This window comes from Dipodomys merriami, unplaced genomic scaffold (genome assembly GCF_024711535.1).
Source record: "Dipodomys merriami isolate MVZ:Mamm:240054 unplaced genomic scaffold, mDipMer1.0.p SCAF_11, whole genome shotgun sequence".
NCBI classification, from domain to species: domain Eukaryota; kingdom Metazoa; phylum Chordata; class Mammalia; order Rodentia; family Heteromyidae; genus Dipodomys; species Dipodomys merriami.
In genome coordinates this window covers 29,060,836-29,077,596 of record NW_027202382.1, presented here as the reverse complement: position 1 = coordinate 29,077,596, position 16,761 = coordinate 29,060,836, and the positions used below count along the sequence as shown (strand labels likewise).

The 16,761-nt window shown below is 40.2% G+C and overlaps 1 protein-coding gene across 2 annotated transcripts in view; it reads left to right on the top strand.

Moving 5' to 3' along the window:
- Fkbp15 (FKBP prolyl isomerase family member 15) overlaps nucleotides 1–16,761 on the top strand; it is a 54,160-nt gene that overhangs the window by 11,030 nt on the left and 26,369 nt on the right. For both annotated transcript variants that reach the window (XM_070011890.1, XM_070011882.1), the window contains exons 3-12: nucleotides 2,766–2,850; nucleotides 3,306–3,375; nucleotides 5,172–5,246; nucleotides 5,563–5,661; nucleotides 7,657–7,806; nucleotides 9,245–9,313; nucleotides 10,946–11,092; nucleotides 11,730–11,872; nucleotides 12,335–12,392; nucleotides 15,667–15,774. In XM_070011890.1, coding sequence (XP_069867991.1) covers nucleotides 2,766–2,850; nucleotides 3,306–3,375; nucleotides 5,172–5,246; nucleotides 5,563–5,661; nucleotides 7,657–7,806; nucleotides 9,245–9,313; nucleotides 10,946–11,092; nucleotides 11,730–11,872; nucleotides 12,335–12,392; nucleotides 15,667–15,774 — 1,004 coding nt within the window. The remainder of the gene's footprint in view (nucleotides 1–2,765; nucleotides 2,851–3,305; nucleotides 3,376–5,171; nucleotides 5,247–5,562; nucleotides 5,662–7,656; nucleotides 7,807–9,244; nucleotides 9,314–10,945; nucleotides 11,093–11,729; nucleotides 11,873–12,334; nucleotides 12,393–15,666; nucleotides 15,775–16,761) is intronic.

The window sequence follows — 16,761 nt, the reverse complement described above, 5'->3', positions numbered from 1 at the left end:
GCTTTTTTTTTTTTACTGTCCTGGGATTTGAACTCAGGGCCTGGGTGCTATCTCTGAGTAGGCTAGTGCTCTACCAGTTGAGCCACAGCACTACTGGCTTTTTCTGAGTAGTTTATTTGAGATAAAAGTATCAGACTTTTCCTGTTTCAGCTAGCTTCAAACTATGATCCTCAAATCTCAGCCACCTGACTAGCTAGGGTTATAGGCATGAGCCATTGGCATCTGGCAAGACTCTTAACTCCAGTTAACCAGCAAAAAGCCAGAAGTTGTGAAGTGTGGCTTTAGTGATAGAGCACCAGCCTTGAGTGAAAAAGCCAGGTTAGAGCTCAAGGCCTTGAGTGCAAGTTCCACTACCAACACACACATACACATACATACAACATGTGTGCACATACACACAATACCTGAAAAGTTTTAAGTGAACTGAACTATATCATGGATATTTACTTTATTTATTTATTGTTAAGTGCCAATCCTGGGACTTGAACTCAAGACCTGAGTGCTGTCTCTTGAGTTTTTTAGGCTCAAAGCTACTACTCTTAGCTCTTAAGTCATATTGCCACTTCTGGCCTTTTCTGAGTAGTTTATTAGGGTTAAGAGTCTCACAGAGCCAGGCACTGGTGGCTCATGCCTATAATCCTAGCTACTCAGGAGGCTGAGATCTGAGGGTCATGGTTCCTGCCCAGGCAGGAAAGTCCATGAGACTCTCATCTCCAATAATCCACCAGAAAACCAGAAGTGGTGCTGTGGCTCAAGTGGTAGAGTGCTCACCTTGAGCTGAAAAGCTGAGGGAAAGCACTCAGGCCCAGAATTCAAGCCCCATGACTGACTCCCCTAGTCCCTCCCCCCCCCCAAAAAAAAAGAGTCTTATCGACTTTTCTGCCTAGGATGGCTTTGAACCATGATCCTCAGATCTAAGCCTATTGAGTAGCTAGGATTACAGGTGTAACAAGCGCCAGGCTTGTTATAGGTATTTATAAAACAAAGAAATATAGCAAAGGTCACTAGGAAAAAAGTAAATAACAGAAGTGGACAATTTATTTTTGCACATGTGTGGACATGCACACTGGGGTTGAACCCAGGACTCACCCATGCCAGACAGTGCTCTACTCTTGAGCTATCAGCTCTTGGTCAGTGTTTTTTGTTTTAGTTTGTTTTTTTTTTTTTTTTTTAAAGCAAATCTAATAGAAAGTCTGAAATTTCTGCTTCCCTATAAGTAATAAATACAAATGAAAACAACCTCAATGTTGGTAAAGCTGCAAAAAGAAAATTTTGCTGTTAACAAAGATAAAGCCTACCCATTCTCCTGATGGAGTGTAAAATGGGGCCTTTCTGAAGACGCTGGGGCAGGATGGAACCAAACCTTAAAAACTCTTATATTCTTTCATCTCATAATTCTCTATTTTAGGGATTTATTTTAATAAAATGGAAAGGGTTCATACAAAAGAATGTCCTCTAAGGAATTATAATATGCAATAGAGAAAAATACTGGAAACAGCTTTAAGAAATGTCAAGTAACAAGGACCTAGGTAAATTGTGATAGTCCTAGTATTTTATGTACCTTTGAACATTATGGAGAAATGCTTATAATATAGTGCATGAAAATAGGAAGATATCAGATTTTACCATTAATTTTGTGTATGTCTGCCAGTGCTGGGGCTTAAATGTAGCACTTTGAGCTCTTGGTTGGCTTTTTACTTAGGGCTGGTGTTCTACCTCTTGAGTCACAGCTCCATATTTAGTTTTTGCTGGTTAATTGGAAATAAGTCTCAGATTTGTCTGCCTGGGATGGCTTTGAATTGTAATCCTAAGATCTCAGCTTCTTGAGTAGTTGAGATTACAGATGTGAGCCACTGATACCTAGCCATATCATTAATTTTGCTTAACAAGCAGGAAAATAGCCTCAGAGTTGATGTGTATAAAGGACTAGGAATACATGTATGAAATTATTAACATTGTTTACTTGGGGTGATGGAGTTATAGATCATTTTGATTTCCTTTGGGCTTTTTTTATATTTTCTAAATTTTCTACAATATACTTATATTCAAAAATCAAAAAAAATTCCAGTATAAAAAAAAGGTAGAATAAAGAGAGTTTTTAAAAAGAAGTACTTGCAATTTGTGTTAATATTATCTTACTTCGCTTCCATTTACACATTTTGCCTATTGAGCATAAATTCGCAGTTTACCAGGAACCACAGTGATTCATGCTAATCCCAGCACTCAGGAAGATTTTGTATTTAAGGCCAACCTGGACTACATAGTGAGGCCCTATTTTTAAAAAAATAACTTAAAAAATTACCCTTAGTATGCTATTTCAGAACTTTAGCATTACTCTAGCACTTTGTGACTTTAAGTAGTGGACATGATTTAGATATCACCCTAAATTTCCAATGCCAGTAGTACAAGAAAGGGAAATTATTATATGTATCAAAGCTGCCATAATATTGGAAGGAAAATAAAAAGCAGATGGAATATGACCATATTACTATATAGTGCTTCTTGTCCAGACCCAAAACTTCTATTTGTACTATATTGCTCAAAAGTTTTGAGTCCTGGGTTTGTTGCTATCATTGTGTACAGTACTAGGGCACTTGTATTGTTACTTCACCAGCAGACAAGATCAAGCACTGTTTTGTAGATCAAGTGAGAATAATGATCATGAAAACATTGTAACTGCAAAGTATACATAATTTTTGAAGCTAAACATTTAAAATCAATTTCAAGCAAGAAAAGAGTTACACTTCTGTTTTCTTCATATTTAGGAAATCAGACACCACCAAAACCAGCCCCAGCTCCCACAGGCACTGCTGCAGTCCTGGTTGCAACAGCAGTTCATGCTTACCGGTAGTAAGTAGCTGATTAAGAAAGCTCTGGCAACCTGGAGGAGGGAGGGAAGGGGACTGTAGTTTAGCTTCTCTTTTCTCCTGAAGTCACTATTCATGGCTAACTGGTTTGGTTTCTTAATGCTTCTACAGACAAAACACCCTTGACCCTCCTCACATTTTGGTTGGAGATTTCACCAGATCAAACTTGCAGAGTGGTTGTTTTGTCTACTCTTTAAGTGCTGTTCTCTCACAACTACCTTTTTAAGTTCTCAAAGAAAGCGACTTCCCTAAGAACTATGATTGTTAGATATTTAAAGAGGCAAGATATTATATGAGCTTTAAGTTATAAACTGCTCATCTTGGTTCTTTGTCTAGAGGCCCAATGACTAGATCCTAACTTCTGTGTTCCTGAAAAGAGAGCTGGTTCTGCATAATTTAGAGGAGTATTAATGCTGCTTTCTTTTTCCTTTTCAATAGCATAAATGGTCAGTACCTAAAGCAGGGAAAATTTGGTGCTGCAGTTCTGGGCAACCACACAGCCAGAGATGTGAGTATCCCACGTTTTATACCTATTCCCTTGTCTTAAACATAACCAGTGAGCTGGTTATTTATCTGGGCTGGCTCAGTGTCTCAGTTGTCAGGATTAAAATGATGGTTAGCCTTGAATGTTAATATATAATATTAAGATATTGTAAATGGTGTTTGCTACTATTGTGTATTAAAACAAATCTAATCACTTAAAATGATTTCATTAGACATCTTTTTTGTGATATGGTCCTAGTTTAAGAATTTGGAGAGCTTTAAATGAGTTATCAAGGATATTTTTTGATTTGGTAGTAATGAATATTCATTGTCCCATCTTGAGCATTATGTTTTTATTCTTGGAAAGTTTGAAAGTAAGAATGGGCAGTTGGTTATAGTAAAGTAATAGGGATAAAATAAATGTGGCTGAAAGCCCCAAGATGGACATCCTTGAGTAGATAGATCTATCTGGCTTCAAATACTGCCCTGGAGGATTTTGAGCACTGTTGAGATAAGCGTAAGAACTTCTGGTATTTCAGAGGTCCAGAGCACATGGAGTCCATGTTCCTCAGAGATGCTCAGGCAAAGAGATAAAATTACTTTTCTAGAGTAACTGACATAATAGATAGTACAGATTGTCTTAAAAACAAAAAGGAAAACCCTTAATTATGGAAAATTTGCAGCACATATAAAACTGTACAGCTTGCATATTGAAGGCACAGATTTTCATTATTAAACTAAAGTTATTAATCTTTTATCTATAACCCCAACTTCTCCTTTTTCCACTCAGATTAATTTGAACAAATTTCCAACACAATTTCAGCTATAAATTCTTTAATCTTTGTTTTTGTTTTTTTGGGGTCCAGTCGTGGGGCCTGAACTCTGGGCCTGGGCGCTGTCCCTCAGCTCTTCAGCACAAGGCTAGCGCTCCACCACTTGAGCCACAGCACCACTTCCGGCTTTTTTCTTTTTGCATATGTGGTGCTGAGGAATCGAACCTAGGGCCTCAGGCATGCAAGGCAAGTGCTCTACCACTGAGCCAACTTCCCAGCCCCAGCTATAAATTCTTTAGTATGTAACTCTAGAAAATAAGATAGGTAAGAACAAAACTACCATACCTAATAAAAGTAAACATAATACATATTCTCACTTACTACTAGTGTTCAAATAAATTTCCCGCTTTCCTCCCCTGCCCTTCTTCCTTGGTATCCTTCTGTTCCTCTGTCCTTCCCCTAAATCTAGACTTTTTAGTGATATTATAAATATCCAAATGTCCTTTAGCAAGAAAAAAGTTCTCAACCCTTGAATAGAAGTACTAATAAAGACATTGCTAATTACATTTGAAGAGTAAGTCCAAAGCAAGAAAAAAATTAAATGAAGACTGGAAAGTTATAATTTAAAATCTAAACTTTTTTTCTTTTAATGGTGACAGTATTGGAGCTTGAACTCATGGTGTGGGCACTGTCACAAGGCTTTTTCTGCTTTAAGCTGGTGCTCTAACATGTGAGCCACACCTCTGCTTCTGGCATTTTGTTGGTTAGTTGGAGATAAGAGTCTGATGGATTTGTCTGCCTGGGCTGGCTTGGAACCTTTATCCTCAGAACTCAGCCACCTGAGTAGCTAGGATTACAGTCATGAGCCACCAGTGCTTGGCCAAAACCTAAAAATTTAAGAGAAGTTTTAAAATCTAAACTTAGAAGGTTAGAACAGAATTTTAGGATTTATAGCTGTATGGAGCAGGAGCCTATATCATACTGCTGATTTTGTATTGCCTTTTAACTTCTGTTTTCTTCCTTTTCTGCCCATTTTGTTTGAATACAGTACAGGATTCTCCTTTATATCAGTCAGCAACAGCCGGTTACTGTTGCAAGGATTCATCTGAACTTTGAGCTGGTGGTAAGATTTCCCCATGATCAAATCAATTGCACCTTTGGGATAGGCTTACAAGAAGAGAGGGGTCTGAACATAGCTGGTAGAAATTAGGTCCACTACTTTGGCCCTCGGCATCAGCAAACAGAGCCTTTCAGAAAGGTCTTTTGATTGCCTTCAGGGGAAGGGACTTCAGGGTGGTGTGTGGATGGTGGGAGGGAAGAAGAATCCCTGATACCTCTCCTTAGGTGCAGTTGAGCCAAGTCCTTTTCTGTGAGTTTGGACAGATTAACCCACAGTGATGCTTGTGCTTGAATTACCCCAGCATTTATCTTTTCTCCAGGTTCGGCCCAATAACTATAGCACCTTTTATGATGACCAGAGACAAAACTGGTCCATCATGTTTGAGTCTGAAAAGGCTGCTGTGGAGTTCAATAAGCAGGTGATACTTTCTCTTTCATGTGCAAAGCTAGAGCACTTGTTTAGGGTCTCAATTTTAGGAAATAATATGGCAAACCCATACCTGCTATACTTTGTTAGTGACAAGCATAAGATTTGTGTTAATATGGTTGTATCTGTAGTTGGTAATGAATTGAGTTATGAGGGTATATCTTAGTATTATCTTTAGAAGTTCCTTTATTTATTTATTTTTGTAGTATTGGGATTTTAACTCAGGGCCTTGCACTTGATAGACAAGTACTCTACCACTTAACCCACACTTTTTTTCTCCAGTCCTTTGAAAAGCTTTCATTATTTTTAATTTTTTTTAGTGCCCATACTGGGACTTGAATTCAGGGCCTGGGCCCTGTTCCTTAGCTTTTCTGTTCAAGCCTGGTGCTCTATCACTTGAGCCACAGCTTTACTTCTACCTATTTTTTTTTTTGGTTGGTCGTGGAGCTTGAACTCTGGGCCTGGGTGCTGTGCCTCAGCTCTTCAGCTCAAGGCTATTACTCTACCACTTGAGCCACAGCACCACTTGTGGTTTTCTGTTGGTTAATTGGAGATAAAGATTCTCACAGACTTTCCTGCCTGGGCTAGCTTTGAACCGTGATCCTCAGATCTCAGTCTCCTGAGTAGCTGGACTTATAGGCGTGAGCTACTGGCGCCCGGCTCTAGTTCTATCTTTTTGATGGTTAATTGGACATGAGTTTCACAGACTTTCCTGCTTTGAACCTCAATCCTCAGATGTCAGTCTCCTGAGTAGTTAGGGTTAATTAATTAATCTATTTATTTTATTTATTTATTTTTTGGTCGGTTGTGGGGCCTGAACTCTGGGCCAGGATGCTGTCCCTCAGCTCTTCAGCTCAAGGCTAGCGCTCTACCACTTGAGCCACAGTGCCACTTCCGGCTTTTTGCTTATGTGGTGCTGAGGAATCGAACTCAGGGCCTCATGCATGCAAGGCAAGCACTCTACCACTGAGCCACCTTCCCAGCCCAATCTATTTATTTTTAAAAAGAACTCTTGCTTTTTGCCCTGGCCAACCTCGATCATGATCCTCCTACTTATACTTTCTGTGTAGCGCTGGAATGTCAGGTGCATACCATCACATCTAGCTTATTATTGAGATGAGATATTATAAATTTTTTGCCTGGGCTAGCCTTGAGCCTTGATTCTCCTAATCTTGGTCTCCAAAGAAGTTAGATTACAGGTATAAACCACAATACTTGCCTCCTTTTAAATTTTTTAGAAATTCCCCTTTTTTGGGGGGGAGGTCCTGTCGTGGGGCCTGAACTCTGGGCCTGGGCGCTGTCCCTCAGCTCTTCAGCTCAAGGCTAACGCTCTACCACTTGAGCCACAGCGCCACTTCCGGCTTTTTTCTTTTTGCTTATGTGGTGCTGGGGAATCGAACTCAGGGCCTCAGGCATGCAAGGCAAGCGCTCTACCACTGAGCCAACTTCCCAGCCCCCGAAATTCCCCTTTTTTTCCATAAAGTCTCAAATACTGAGACAGTAAATCAGTTCATTAACAAATGTTTATTTGGTAGTTACTATACAATTATAGTTACAAATACTGTTGGGTAGTTCCCAGATGCATTGCTAATTATTCTACTTGTGTTAATGCCTTGTAATTTTCATCATCACCCTATATAAGATATGCAGAGTTGTTTTTTTCCCTTCATTTTTACAAATGAGGAATGTTGGGTACATGGAGATTAAGTTATCTGACCACAGTCAGAGCAAGAACTGGCAGTGCATGTACCAGACATATACTCAGATATTCTGCTTCCAAAGCCATGATTTTAGGCCTCATGGTTCTTGGCAGCATCACAGGCTTTGGAATGATTTACTTTTAAACTTTATAATCTGTTTGTTCACTTTAAACTTTATAATCTGTTTGTTCATGGGTGTAGCAGTTTGAGAAAGAACAGTTGCGATAATGGGATGAGTTCTTAGAAGGTTAAATCAAATGTATGCTGCTCTGATTTTTTTTTTTCAGGTGTGTATTGCCAAGTGCAACAGCACCCCTTCCTTTGATGCAGTAGTCTCTCAGGACCTCGTTGTGACAGAGGGTCCTGCTGTGGAAAATGGGGATTCCTTAGAAGTGGCGTATACAGGGTGGCTCTTTCAGAATCATGTTCTGGGTCAGGTAAGAAACTGTCCTTGGGAAGTGGTGCAGTGGCTCAAGTGGTAGAGTGCTAGCTGAAGAGCTGAGGGACAGCGCCCAGGCCCAGAGTTCAGGCCTCATGACCGACAAAAAAAAACAAAAAACAAAAAAAAACTGGCCTTGCAAATTGTTCTGTAGTTTAGGTACCATGAAGGCTGTGCATATTACTGTGAATTGCGGCTGTTGGCAGATGGAAACTTTTAGGCACTACCACATGAGCTATAAAATGAAGCATAAAGTCTGTTCAGTGCCTCACTCTCTCTCTTCCACTTGAACAAGTGGAAACCAGTTTCTCAAATATTCATGTGTTTGTTGTTCTCCCATGCCAGTCTTAAAGATGGATGTACTTTTTTTGTTGTTGTTTGTTTATATAGTACTGGGGAATCAAACCCATGTTCTCAAGCACTCTACCACTAAGCCACATTCCTAGCCCTGGATGTACTTTTTACACCCTCCTGTGTTTTCTCATATTGGATACTGTAAACACATTGGGCTTGTTGTGTTTTTAATATTAAGCCCTCAAATGCAATAGGACAGAAAGATCTGAGGTTTTCTTTTTGTTGTTGTTGCTTGTTTTTGGTTGTTCTGGTAATGGGACTTGGCTTTTTTGTTCAAGGCAGGTGCTCTACTAGTATAGCCATACCTCCACTTTTAGGTTTTTGCTAGTAATTGAAGATTTAGAGTCTCATGGACTTTTCTGCCCAGGCTGGCTTCAAACTGTGAGTAGCCTCCTGAGTAGCCAGGATCACAGGTGCCTGGCTGGAAGATCTTTATGACTTAAAAAAATGTGGGTGAAAGTCTTAATTTTACCCATTGACCTTAATCAAGTCATATAAGCTTTTTTTCCCCCATTTGTGAATAAAAGTTAATGATCCTTATACTAATTACTTGGTAGGGTTAGTATCAGCATCAAATGAGCCAAATTATTTGAGAAAATGTTCAAATTCCTAGTGGTAAAGAAAGGTGTTTTTTTCTTGTGTGGGAATTTATTGTTCCAGAGATCTTCCACTATCAATAACCCCTTAGCCAAAATGTTATCAAGTTTTTTATTTGTAGAACTGTCTTCCTGTTTTATCTAATATTCCCTCTTTAAAAAGGACCTCTATGGCCAAGAGCTGATGGCTCACACCTGTAATCCTAGCTACTCAGGAGACTGAGATCCGGGGAATCACAATTCAAAGCCACCTGGGACAGGAAAGCCATGAGACTCTTATCTCGAATTAACCATCTAAAAACTGGAAGTAGAGCTGTGGCTCAAAGTAATAGAGTGCTAGCCTTGAGCAAAAAAGCAGGGACAGCACCTAGATCCTGAGTTCAAGGCCCTTGACTGACAAAGAAAAAAAAGTACCAGTATTGTTAGTTGAATAGTTATTATTGTATTTGAAATTGTGTGACCTCCTTTACTTTGTTCAAATTGAAGGTTTTTGACTCCACTGCAAACAAAGATAAGTTGCTTCGCCTGAAATTAGGATCAGGAAAAGTCATCAAGGTAACGATCTATTATATTTTGATTGTGGCATTTCTAACCTGGATGTATCTTCCAAGAGTCTAGAAATACCTGGATAGAAATTAGGATGGTCAAAGGTGTTGCATTGTCCACTTGGGGAGATTTTTGCCTATGAGACACTGTGTTGAAGACAGGTGTATTTGTTTTCTGTAATTCCTACCCTTTTTCATCCTGTGACTGACAAAATTACCATACCCTTCCATAGCTTCACAGAGAAAGAGGAGAAACTATTTTTTTCCATAATTTTGTCATAGTAGGTTAATTCTCATCTCTTTGGCTCACTTTGCAACTACAACACAACAGGAGGGGATTGGAATCTGAAGACCTGAGTTCAAGTTATGAATTTTGTTTTTATCAACCATGCAAATGTTTTATGAACTAAAGAATATTTTAGCTGAGCGCTGGTGGCTCACACCTGTAATCCTAGCTACTCAGGAGGCTGGGATCACGGTTCAAAGCCAGCCCGGGCAGGAAAGCCCACAAGACTATCTTCAGTAAACCACCAGAAAACTGGAAGTGGCACTGTGGCTCAAGTGGTAGAGTGCTTGCCTTGAGCTGAAGAGCTGAGGGACAATGCCCAAGCCCAGAGTTCAATCCCCATGACCAACCAAAATAAAAAAAGAATATTTTATGTACATGAAGTATTATATTAGCACATATGGGTGCATGGTGCTGTATCCATCCATTCATGATCCTTGGAGCTAGATAGGTCTTACTTGAATCTTAACTTACTTAGTTACTTCACCCCCAAAGGCCTTAGTTTTCATATCTGTAAAAATGGTCTCAATGTTAGGAGATTATCTTGGGGATTAAACAAGCGCATAAAACACACTGCGTGGGGCTGGGAAGGTGGCTCAGTGGTAGAGCACTTGCCTTGCATGCATGAGGCCCTGGGTTTGATTCCTCAGCACCACACAAGCAAAAAGAAAAAAAGCTGGAAGTGGCGCTGTGGCTCAAGTGGTAGAGTGCTAGCCTTGAGCTGAAGAGCTGAGGGACAGCGCCCAGGCTCAGAGTTCAGGCTCCACGACCAGACCTCCCCCCCCCCCCAAAAAAAAAAAAGCCACTGCGTAGAAAAACATATTTAATAATGATAACTTGTGTGTGTGTGCACGTATGCGTGCACATGTGCTTGCATATGCTGGTACTGGGGCTTGAACTCAGGACCTCAAGCTCTCATTTAGCTTTTTGATCAAGTCTGGTGCTCTGCCACTTGAGTCATATCTCCAGTTCTGACTTTTTGCTGGCTAATTGGAGATAAGAGTCTCTAGTATTTGTCTTCCTGACTGGCTTTGAATCATAGTCCTTAGATCTCAGAGCAGCTAGGATTATAGGTATGAGCCATTGGTTCTGGGCTTCTATTAAATCACTCTTATTTTCTATTAACTATCTAAGTTACATGTACTTCATCCAACACCAGATTGCAGCTTTTACTAGTAGGTTTAGAAACTATATTGTAGATTTTCTTACAACCAATGTGGTAATAGTTGATCTTGACCACCAGAGGCATTATCTAAGGTTGTATATGAATAAGTGAAATCCAATGCTCCTGCAGTTAGTTTTGCCTTATGAGGCCTTCCTTTCTGATGAGTTTTTCCCTCATCTCTGATTCCATAGGGCTGGGAGGATGGAATGCTGGGCATGAAAAAGGGAGGAAAGCGGTTGCTAATTGTCCCTCCAGCCTGTGCCACTGGCTCTGAAGGGGTAATAGGCTGGACTCAATCAGCAGACTCAGTCCTGGTGTTCGAGGTGGAGGTTAGACGGGTGAGTGACCTGTGCTGTGTTGTGTGTGATGAGCTACTTCTCTGCAATTAAAGTGTGTGTTAAATGCATGTGTTTGAGAACCAGATTCTGCAGACAGATTTCTTTGAATATTAAAAACGGGCCAGGTGCTGGTGGCTCATGCCTACAATCTTAGCTACTCAGGGCACTGAGATCTAGGAATCATGATCCAAAGCCAGCTTGGGCAGCAATGTTCAGGAGATTCTTGCTTCTAATTAACCAACAAAAAGCTGGAACTGGAGGAGTGGCTCAAGTGGTAGAGTACCAGCAGTGAGCAAAAAAGCTGAGCAAGAGCCTGAGGCCCTGAGTTCAAGCCCCAGTCCTGGAACATGTTAACATACTAGTGAGTGAACAGTGCCAGTTAACAGTATGATTTCATTTTTGATTAAAAATATACATGCACACACACACACACACACACACACACACACACACACACACACTAGCTAACATAAGATAGTTGAGTTGTAATTAATCATTTTTTTTTTAGCAGTTTCTGATTTATCTACAATGGAGAGATGATAGATTGTGTTTTGAGGAGTAGAAACATGAGAAATACATGCTGGGCAGGGAAGAGGATGCTTGTAGCCCATTCCACCTGTGCTGACTTTTTCCCTAGGTGAAGTTTGCTCGAGATTCTGGTGCTGATGGACACAGTGTCAGTTCCCGGGGTTCGGTAGCTCCCTCTCCCATTCCTGGTGCTGACAGCCTCTCTGCTGATCCTGTTGTGTCATCACCTACATCAGTGCCTTCTAAATCAGGGTGAGGTGCTGGGATTGTAGCAAGCTCTTCCAATGTAGTAGAAACAACTCTTGGAAGGCTTCAGAAATATGGACCTAAGTTTCAAATACAATAATGTGAAATATATGGGAAAAAAATGGAACCAGTGAGATAGAACTTGCACATGATTTTCCTGAGCAAGGATTAATATTGTTAGTTTATAAAACTATTAATTCAAATGAGAGTACTTGAAAAACTCTGGAAGGAAGTGGAGAAGGACATTAATATAAAATATATACTCATGGGAAAAAAGTAAACAAGCATTTAAGTGGGAAGTTGTTCATTTTCACTTGCATTCAAAGATTTTGTAAGCTAAAACATTTAAATTCTTTTTAGAGCTTCTCAGTTGGTGTACATTTTGAAAAAACAATTTGTTTAACAGCATAATCTAGGTTTGTGATTATGAGTTTGCTTTATCTCAGGTTATGTCTTGTTTGTTTTCAGGGAGCCTGTTCTTCGTAGCAAATCCAACTCTCTCAATGAACAGCTTACAGCAAATACAGTAAGTATGAGTTTGTCCCCCTTACTTTCAGCTTGCTAGAGTGTCCTGTGCCTAGCCATTGATTTAGGCTAAAAATCATGGGTCCTTTGTTCATTTTCTTCTACTTGGAGTCATTATAAATTATCCTGGGTTTTTGAATCTATAGCCGTGTGTGTGTGTGTGTGTGTGTGTGTGTGTGTGTGTGTGTGTGTGTGTGTGTGTGTGTGTGTGTGTGTGTGTGTGTGTGTGTGTGTGTGTGTGTGTGTGTGTGTGTGTGTGTGTGTGTGTGTGTGGTGTGTGGTGTGTGGTGTGTGTGTGTGCGCACGCGCCAGTACTGGGACATGAACTCAAGGCCTTCTTACTTGGGTTCGTTTTGTTTTTCAAGGTTGGCACTCTACCACTTGTGCCACACCTCCACTTCTGGCTTTTTGCTGGTTAATTGGAGATAAGAATCTCATGGATCTTCCTGTCTAGGCTAGCTTCAAACCTACCACTTGTGCCACACCTCCACTTCTGGCTTTTTGCTGGTTAATTGAAGATAAGAATCTCATGGATCTTTCTATCTAGGCTAGCTTCAAACCTTGATCCTCAGACCTCAGCCTGCTGAGCATCTAGGATTACAAGCATAAGCCACTGTCGCCTGGCTTGCATCTACAGTCTTAATTCTTAGTAGTATGAGGCCTTGAGAAAGGATCTTAACTTTGCTTTTCCTCAGCTTCGTTGTAAGAATGGAAGCCATTTTCACAGTCCCTAGTATTGTAAGGATTAGAGATACTTATAAAGCTCTGAGTGCAGAGCCTTTGTGAAGTATGTCTTTAGTAAATAGTATCTGTGATTATTATTAGAATTGTGTTATACTGGGCAAAGAGCACCTTACTTAAAATGCACTTCCCTTGTAGAGACATCATTTATTGGAGATATTAATGGTTAATGGTAGGCTTCTCTGCTATTTTCTCACTGTGACCTTGAGCAACCTAGCTTTCAAATCCTCAGATTTACTTCCTCATCTACAAAGTAGAACTTGTGGTTTTTAGTATTATGTCTGGCATATTGTAAGAGTTTAATAAACATTAGCTTAGTTAATGCTAATGATACATACCTTTATACTTATTTCTCTCAGGAGTTTTGGGTTTAGTCACCAACTGATTGACTTTGAGCAGGTCTCTGGGCCTCTGTTTTCCCAACCTTCTGTTGTAGTAAAATTAGGACACACCTTTAGGAAGGACACACTGCTGCTGCCCTGCCTGATTGTGCAGGCTTTTACACATGCCTCAAGTAGGCCATGTAGTGGCTAAAGCTTGTCAGGTGCTGGAAGCCTTCACCTGCCATGTCAGGAACCACAGGTGCATGGGGAGATGTGCTTCATTTCTGTCCAGTTGTTTTACTTGTTTATATTCAGCTCAAAGCAGGATTATTAAGCAAATAGTGAGTATAATGTGTATAAAAAATGGTCACCTAAACCCAGAAGGTTAACCTATGAATCAGAAAAGAAATGCATAACTAGTGATAATCTCAAGGCTTTGAACAGCTGCAAAAGTTGCCTAGTATGGGCTCCATTGTACTTGTCACCTGTTTCTGAACTTTAGCAACTTCTGTCAGACCAGTGATGTCCAACCATTAAAATTTTTTTTTTGTAGTTTAGCTTATTTTAAGAAAGAAAATACATATCATGCCGGGTACCCATGGCTCATGTCTCTAATCCTAGCTACTCAGGAGGCTGAGATCTGAGCGTTCAAAGCCAGCCCGGGCAAGGAAAGTCCATATGATTCTGATCTCCAATTAACCACCAGGAAACCGGAAGCAGTGTTTTGGCTCAAGTGGTAGAGCGCTAATCTTGAGCTGAAGAGCTGAGGGACAGTGCCAGGTGCAGAGTTCAAGCCCCACGACTGACAAAAAAAAAAAAAAAAGAAAAAGAAAAAGACATAACATAAAATTAACCATTTTTTACATTTAAGCCTTTTTTGTTTTGAGTAGGTAATTGCAATCATATGGTACAGTTATCATAATAATATAACAGGATAATATAGCGGTTACTCAGGCCTTGTAAGGAGTAGATAGATGTTCCGGTCTGCCCTACTCCATCTCATTCCTTAGGTAACTACTTTTACTGTGTCCTTTCATATTCTTCCAGTGTTTCGTTATACTGGTGCAGGCAAACTGGAATGTATGTTTCATTTTTTCGTCCTTCTTTCACACATAAAAAAGAGTAAGATAGATAGATAGTACTTTGCTTTTTTTTTTTTTTTTTTTTTTTTTGCTGGTCCTAGAGCTCAAACTCTGGGCTTGGGCTCTGTCTCTAAGCTCCTTTTTGCTCAAGGCTAGAACTCTACCAACTGAGCCACAGAGCCACTTCCAGTTTTTTCTGTGATTAATTGGAGATAAGAGTCCCACAGACTTTCCTGCCTGGGCTGGCTTCAAACCGTAATCCTCAGTTCTCAGCCTCCTGAGTAGAGCACCTTGCATTTTATATGTAGTATATAAGGTATCTTTCCATGTTAGTGTGTAGAGCCCTTCCTCATTCTTCTTTTAATCTGTAGATTGTGATGTTCCATGGTGTGGATATGGTTTATATGTCTAATCCTCTTTCTTCTTTTGATGTATCCATTTTTTTTTTAGATTATTTGTACCCATTAAGCAAAAAAAAATGGGCACACAATCCTGAATTGTGACAAATTATATACACAATGGACTGTTAATCCATGTAAACAAGTTTAATGTTTTATGTTTTTACCTGAAAAAATAGTAACAATGAAGGTTATAATCATTTCTTCATACATCTAGGAAATCATTTTATGTACCTTCAGGTACAGTTTATGTAACTTCATTCTGAAGACTACATGTTGAGCCACCTAGTGGACACATGAGCTACTAACACAGGATGTAAAATATAGCCAAATCAGAGCTAAATGAACTTGAATTTAGCACAAAGAGCTCCTCTTTCTTCCCTTTACAAGTTTCTTCTAAGTATTTTTCTATTGACTCGATTCATGCTTGGAAGGGGTCCTGTCAGCTAAAATGCCTCTTTTTCTTAACATTTCTGCCTTAGCTTTTAATCTGAAAAATAGAAATAATTATACCCAGTGTGGAGGTAATATATATATATGAAACCACTCTATTCCAAACCTGAAAGGAATTACTTTTACTGGTATAATTAATTCTCATTTTCTAGAGGAAATGGTTTCAGATGGATACAGTAGGATTACTTGTTTAGTGATTTAATACCAGAGCCAAAGATGTAGCTGCCTAAAGGTAATGAACCTTAATCACAGAGATTTTTGTGGTTTTCTCTTTTTAGAATCCTGATACAGTCAAGGCCAAGCTGATCTCCCGGATGGCTAAAATGGGCCAGCCCATGCTGCCTATCCTTCCACCACAGCTGGAGTCCAACGACTCAGAAGTTGAAGTATGTCCCTTTGTTGTATTTGAATGAGTAATACAGATGTGCTTTGGCTAAAAGAATTGCTTTTTCTGCCACTAACCCAGAGTTATTATTTCAAGAGCTTATATGCACAATGATATGTTTGTATTAGCACATGTCTTTCTACTGTGGTTAGTAGTAGAAATGGAACTAAAATCTATGTATCTGCCATAAGAACTAAGTGTTATAATTAAATCAGCCATCATTTACCTGAATCTCCATTGCCCATAAGATCAATCTTTTTTTTTCTTTTTTCTTTTTGGCCAGTCCTGGGGCTTGAACTTAGGGTCTAGGCACTGTCCCTGAGCTTCTTTTGCTCAAGGCTAGCATTTGAGCCACACCACCTCTCTTTTGGCTTTTTCTGTTTATGTCGTACTGAGGAATTGAGCCCAGGGCTTCATGCATGCTAGCCAAGCACTCTACTTTTAAGCCAACATTCCCAGCCCCATAAGATCATCTTTTTTTTTTTTTTTTCGGGGGTGGGGAGGGGGTGTCCGGTCGAGGGGCGTGAACTCTGGGCCTGGGCGCTGTCCCTCAGCTCTTCAGCTCAAGGCTAGCGCTCTACAACTTGAGCCACAGCGCCACTTCTGGCTTGCTTTCTTTTTGCTTATGAGGTGCTGAGGAATCGAACCCAGGGGCTCATGCATGCAAGGCAAGTGCTCTATCACTGAGCCACCTTCCCAGCCCCATAAGATCAATCTTTAGGCAGCAGAATGCCCAAACCATAGCAGGTGAGACACACACACACGCACGCACGCACGCACGCATGCACGCACTGTTGTTGAGATGAAGTCCCACTGTATTGCCCAAGCTGTGTACTCCTGAGCTCAGGTGATTCTCTTACCTCTGGTGATTCTCCTACCTCAGGTGATTCTCCTACCTCAGTTTCTGGGATAGCTGAGACTCAGGCATGCACCATTACACCATGGACCATTACACCCAGCTCCAATTCATAAATGTTGAGATCCTTTT